We start from the raw sequence: 6,630 nt of genomic DNA, 5'->3' as shown, positions 1-6,630 counted from the left end.
AGGCAACTAAGCTTGGTCCTGTCACCTACTTTGGCCTTTGGGAGAAAACACATTGGGGCCAATCCTGATAGGGTTGCCAACTCCAGATGGGAAATTCCTGGAGACTTGAGGGATGGAGCTTGAAGAGGGTGAGGTTTGAGGAGGGGTGGGACCTCAGACAGGTACACTGCCATAGACTCCACCCTCCAAACCAGTCAGTCTCACATAGGGAACCATTGTTGCCAATCTCCAGGTGAGGGCTGGAGAGCACTCAGTATTACAACTGCTCTGCAGTGGAGCCGCGGTCGCCCGGGCCGAGATTGGGGGGGCAAGGCGGGCGACAGAAGGCCGAGGCCTCCGTCGGCCGGCCCTCTACAGAATCCACCCCCCAAACCTCCAGGTATTTCCCTCCTTAGAGCTGGCAACCCTACATTCCCCTCAGTGCCTGTTGGTAGGCAACTAAGCTTGGTCCTGTCACCTACTTTGGCCTTTGGGAGAAAACACATTGGGGCCAGTCCTGATAGGGTTGCCAACTCCAGATGGGAAATTCCTGGAGGTTTGAGGGATGGAGCCTGAAGAGGGTGAGGTTTGAGGAGGGGTGGGACCTCAGACAGGTAGACTGCCATAGACTCCACCCTCCAAACCAGCCGTTTTGTCCTGGGTAACAATTGTTGCCAATCTCCAGGTGAGGGCTACAGATTACTCACAATTACAACTGCTCTTCAGGTAGCAGAGATCAGTTCCTCTGGAGAAAACAGTGGACTCTGTCATTATACCCTGCTGAGGTCACCACAGCAAATTGACACTGTTTGCCCAAAGCCAGAGCACTGCCCCAGAGCCTCTTTCTAGATCCCGTTGTATTGCTTTCACAACGGGCTTTACTGCTAGTGAATATTATAAAAGCTGGGCGCCTACATAAATGATTTCTGTATTTCATATGAATTTGCTTGCTTATCGTGCATATATAAAAGCAATGCCAAAGTTTTAATGCAGCTTTTCGTCTTGTGAGTTTTATCCCTTATCTCAAGGAAGGTAAAGGTAAAGGTAAAGGTTCCCTTGCTCGAAAGCCAGTCGAGTCCGACTGTAGGGTTGCGGTGCTCATCTCCATTTCAAAGCCGAAGAGCCAGCGCTGTCCAAAGACGTTTCTGTGGTCATGTGGCCGGCATGACTAAACACCAAGGCGAAACCCTTTACCAATTCACCCTTTCCCTTCCCACAACAGACACCCTATGAGGTAGGTGGGGCTGAGAGAGCTCTTTCGAGAACTGCTGTTGAGAGAACAGCTCTGAGAGAACGTGTAACAGACACAAGGTCACACCAGCAGCTGCATGTGGAGGAGTGGGGAATCAAACCCGGTCCTCCCAGATTAGAGTCTGTGCTCCTAACCACTACACCAAACTGACTGTCACACTGGCAACCCTACCTGTGCCCTTGTTCTTTCTAAATTATGCATGCAACAAACTGCCTAAATAGTCCACTAGCCCTATACTGTGACCAACTGGGTTTCTGGAAATCCCCTAATGAATCTGCAGTCCCAAGCAGGCACTAAAAACAGCAAGTTTTATCAACCCGCCGGTGGGTCACCATACACACATGACAAGTGACGGTGGGTCATGTGTTGCAAAGCCTATTCTAAACACTCATGCAGACCAAGGTTCACCAGAAACTGAGTGAAGCCTGTTATGTCGGAGCTGCTGAGTCAGAAAGGGACCATGACAGCAAAGGTCCGATGGGAAGCAGATAGATGACTTACTTGTAAGAGCAAGAGGGGCCAAGCAGACCAGACGGGGGAGGCCCTGCCCATGAGAAAGGTCAACTTAGAGCAGGCAGAGAGATCAGAGGCTCTGGAGGAAATTACAAGAGGGGATGTTGATTTGCTTTCAAGGCCACCATGAGGGAACTTGAAAGCCACTGATGTGTCCTGGGCTAACCTACTTTTAATGTTTCGACTCTTTTGGAATCCAGCCCTTAAACTTCAGATTTCATCAGTCACTGTTTTATAGAACTAAACGGCAAACTGAGATGTCTCAAAAAATAACCTTTTTTTTTTTTAACTTTACCATTTTTGTGTGTCGATTCCCCAATATCAGACTGAGTGAACCCCATGTCCATGACTACTGGGATTTGTGATGTCTTCTCTGTGCTCTGCAGTAGTTTCAAAAACACCTTTGGGTGGAAAAAAGAGAGAGGAAATAGGTATGCAATTATCTTTAATACAGCTGACATTCTACACACAACATGTTGTCGAAGGCTTTCACGGCCGGAGTTCATTAGCTGTTGTAGATTTTCCAGGTTGTGTGGCCGTGGTCTTGGCATTGTAGGACCTGACGTTTCGCCAGCAGCTGTGAGTGGCATCCTCAGAGGTATGACACAGAAAGATGGAGTACTCTCTGTGTCCATTAGCATGTTTTCACAGCCTGGGGGACTCCTACAGGATAATGACTCAGCCCTACCCCACCTTCCTGAGTAGATATAAATTACCTGCTTACCCTTTTTCTTCTCACCTTGACAGAGAGAGTACTCCGTTTTTCTGTGTCATACCTCTGAGGATGCCAGTCACAGCTGCTGGCGAAACATCAGATCCTACAATGTCGAGATCATGGCCGTACGGAAAATCTACAACAGCTAATTCTACACAAAGTTTGTTAAGTACGAATTCTTCTGATTTCAGTGCGGGGAAATTAATTGCTTGCTAAAATTGTTTACGGAGCTTCTTCAGAGATTTCACCTCCCTGGAAAACAGCAACCTGGGGGTGGCAGGCTCTGTGGGTATGTTTCATTACAGTTTTTGATTAATATAATTGAAAGAGAACTCAAAAGCAAATCCTGCAAATTAAAAACGGGTTTTAATTTTTAGTTCCTTTGAAGGAGGGGCAGTGGTTCAGTGGCAGATCATCTGCTTTGCATGCTGAAGGTTTAAATCAATGATATCCCCAGCTGAAAGGAGCAAGGTATAATGGTTACAGTACCAGACTTGGATCTGGAAATCCCATGTTCAAAGGAAGAAGAAGAGCTGGTTTTATACCCCGCCCATCACTACCCGAAGGAGTCTCGGAGCGGCTTACAAGCGCCTTCCCCTTCCCCTCCCCACAACAAACACCCTGTGAGGTAGGTGGGGCTGAGAGAGCTCTCTCGAGGACTGCTCTTGAGATCACAGCCGAGAAAACTTGTAACTGACCCAAGGTCACACCAGCAGCTGCATGTGGAGGAGTGGGGAATCAAACCCAGTTCTCCAGATTAGAGTCTGCTGCTCTTAACCACTACACCACACTGGCGATCCAACAAAAATTCCAATCTATCCCATGAAGGTCAAAGGGCCAGTCACCCTCTCTGAGTCTCACCTGATTGTGGGGGGGGGGGCGGAAGGGAGAGCAATACACTCTGCCCTAAGCTCCTTGTAGAGAGGGCAGAATAAAAGTATAGTATGAACATATGGGGGAAAAAGCATTTCCTTAGAACCAGCCAAAATAATACAAAACACTATATAAGTTTTTGGATTAATCTGGCTGGATGTTAAGGGGAGGATATGTTTCTGGCAGTGTTCCCGCTAAGCTGTGGAGTCTTGTGAGCAAAAGTTCTATTTTGTGAGCTTCTGGCATTAAAGCTGTGAACAAGTGATATGGCTACTGCATAAACCACTTTGCTCTGGAGCCATCTTTCCTGAGCTAAGGCAAAAATGTGTGAGCTGGGGGCTAAAAAAACTGTGAGCTAGCTCACACTAACTCAGCTTAGAGGGAACACTGGTTTCCGGTAGGGTTGCCAGATCCAGGTAGAAAAATGCCTGGAGGTTTTGAGGGTGGGGCCTACAGAGGACACAGACCTCAGTGGGGTACAATGCCGTAGAGTCCCCGTCCCCCCAAGCGTTCATTTTCTCCAGGGGAACTGATCTCCGTAGCGCCGGGCACCAGCCTGAGTTGGCAGCACAGTCAGAGCCGCTGGCATCGCCGGCCCCTCTGACTCCTTGGGAGTTGACAGCTTGCCTCTGCCGGTGCCCAAGTCTGTAACCCCCGCACCCTGGTCCTGCAGCAGCCAATGAGGCACAGGTGGAGCCGGGGAGCCCGCCTGACTCACCTCCGCGGGTGGCTCGGCTGAGGGAGCGGCTCCGCGGGGACTTAGCCACCCGCCGCCGGGACACGCACTGGCAGGGAAGGCAAGCGCCGAGTCCCGAGTACTAGCAGGAGCGGCGGCGCAGCCATGGGAAGCACGGCCGGAGGGCTATATAGCTCCCACTCGGGATCGAGCTCCCGGTGGAAGCAACAAGTCACCTCCATGCAGGCCTCGCATCCGCTTCCGGCTTGTGTTCTCAGACCCCCACTCTCATTCGGATCTCCTGGCTTCCTGACCCCTGATTCGGTCGACCACCCTCTCGGACTTGCGACTCGGCTCTCGCTCTCACTTTTCTGGCTACGGCCTCAGACCGGACCTGACTCCTGCCTCTCCGCCCAGCCCGTGACACAGATGAGCTGCAATTCTGTGGGATCCCCGGGTCCCTATTGGCCAGCCCAGAACTTAAGGTCTCGTGTTTGCTTCCTATGCTGAGCAGGAGCTGCCTTCTCAGAGACCTCTGAAGGGCGGTTGTTGAAGGGGTAGCGAGGTGGGGGTGGCACTTGGATTCCAGGCCCCTGCTTGTGCCCTGGATGGGTGACTGTGGACAGTGCAGGACTAGACAAGGCGCGGCACTGATCTGACCCAGGAGGCCTCTTGTGTTCTTGTGGGAAACTGAGGCTGAGAGATGTTGACTTGCCCAAGTTCAGAGTAGGGGTGAAATTTGAACTGGGGACTTTCTGGCTCACGGATTAGTCTCCCAGCCACTAAATTTTCTTTAGGAAGTACTCTGAATTATGTTGCTCTAGCCATGTCAAAGTGTTTATCCATGTATCCATGGAGAGCCAGTTTGGTGTAGTGGTTAAGTGTGCGGCCTCTCATCTGGGAGAATCGGGTTTGATTCCCCACTCCTCCACTTGCACCTGCTGGTGTGACCTTGGGTCAGTCACAAGTTCTTTAAGAGCTGTTCTCTCAAAAGCAGTTCTCAAAAGGGCTCTCTCAGCCCCGCCCACCTCACAGGGTGTCTGTTGTGGGGAGGGGAAGGGAAAGGAGATTGTAAGCTGCTCTGAGACTCCTTCGGGTAGTGAAGGGTGGGGTATAAATCCAATCTCCTCCTCCTTCTATTTTAAAACACCATTTCTGTCACATAGATCCCAGGTTGGAAGGAACAGCAGGTAGGAGCACTTCGTTACTGGCATGGACCCTGGTTGAAAACTTTCCTTTGATATTTGGTTCTGGTCAGGGCTGTTTTGGGGCAGGAACGCACAGGAACGGAGTTCCGGCTGGCTCCCGAGTTGGCCACGCCCAGCAGGAACTCATTAGCATAATAGGCCACACCCAACAGCAGAAACCCATTAGGATTGGCTACATTAGGGGTGTGTGGCCTAACATGCAAAGGAGTTCCTGCTACAAAAAAAGGCCCTGGGTTTTGACAACAAACAAGGTCAACAGAATAAGAAGCAAAAGGTGGGTGTGGTTGGATGAGCACACTTCTGGTAACATGGGGGTGTGGCCTAATATGCCAATGAGCTGTGCTGTCAGGGGTGTGGCCTAATAGGCAAAGTTCCTGCTGTTGGGTGTGGCCTATTATGCTAATGGAGAGTTCCTGCTGGGCTTTTTCTACCAAAAAAAGCCCTGGTTCTGGTGAGGATGTCCCACACTTCCACAGACTCAAGGCGGGGGCTCAGCAAGTGAGACTTCCATCAGTGATTGTGTAGAAATTGCAGCAGTAGAGCAAAGGGCAGCTACCTTAGTTAAAAGGATATTTCTAAATAAACATATGCTGAAACGTTTTGCATTAGGGCAGTGGGTGACCAGCTTGCCATCTGGGAACACTCTTATTCTACAAGTCAGCCTCAAAACAACACAAATGCGTGCTAGGAATTTTGGATTCCCCCAAACCCAGGAAACAATCTCATCCGTTTTGGTGATGTTCTTTTGATGCATTTTCTCCAAAACTCATTGGGAAAGAGCAGTAGAATTGGACAGACCTCCGCATACGGAGTCTAAGATTTCTTTTTTTTAAATGGGAGCACTCAAGCCAAATATTTCAAAAATCAGTCTGAAAGGGCAAAGATTCCTATTATGAGCACACATATAATTGTACCCATACACACATATCTGTATATTTCAATGCATGTCAACGTTAGAGGTTATATTAATGGATCTTTGTCATGATGACAACCATGGCATTATCAGGAAGATGTTACCAGCTTTTTGAGAGAATCCAAAACATGCCTTTTCCAAAGTGGTATCAGAAATGCCGTAGCCGGTCACGTGGAGGTACTGAAGCTTCTCGTCCAAAGCCTGGAAGAGGCCTTTGAAGGCGGCCTTGTCAGCCCTGGTGGGGATCATGTAGGTCAGCTCACTGCCACTGTCCTCTTTCAGGAAGGCTTCCGGGATGTAGGCCTGGACCAGAGCTGTCAGGCGAAGGGTCTCTCTGGGGTCTTCAAATGCAAACACAGAGAGCTGCAAGAAAAGAGTTCAGGTGAGTGTGATTAGAGGAGGACAGGTGGAAGGCTGAGTTACAACGCAGGGCTCTTTTTGTAGCAGGAACTCCTTTGCATATTAGGTGGCACGCCCCTAATGTAGCCAATCCTCCAAGAG

The 6,630-nt window shown here is 49.8% G+C and overlaps 1 protein-coding gene across 1 annotated transcript in view; it reads right to left on the bottom strand.

Annotated features, from left to right (window-relative positions):
• The window catches only part of ABCA13 (ATP binding cassette subfamily A member 13), a gene marked incomplete at its 3' end in the record, with an annotated part of 314,376 nt that overhangs the window by 93,444 nt on the left and 214,302 nt on the right, over positions 1 to 6,630 (bottom strand). The window contains exons 38-39 of the mRNA XM_015425808.1: positions 6,262 to 6,492; positions 4,051 to 4,117 (exon numbers count right to left, since the gene is read on the bottom strand). Coding sequence (XP_015281294.1) covers positions 4,051 to 4,117; positions 6,262 to 6,492 — 298 coding nt within the window. The remainder of the gene's footprint in view (positions 1 to 4,050; positions 4,118 to 6,261; positions 6,493 to 6,630) is intronic.

Source organism: Gekko japonicus, unplaced genomic scaffold, assembly GCF_001447785.1.
Source record: "Gekko japonicus isolate JY-2015 unplaced genomic scaffold, Gekko_japonicus_V1.1 scaffold2006, whole genome shotgun sequence".
In the NCBI taxonomy this organism is placed as follows: domain Eukaryota; kingdom Metazoa; phylum Chordata; class Lepidosauria; order Squamata; family Gekkonidae; genus Gekko; species Gekko japonicus.
The sequence above is the reverse complement of the archived record's forward strand: the minus strand, read 5'-3'. Positions and strand labels throughout refer to the sequence as shown.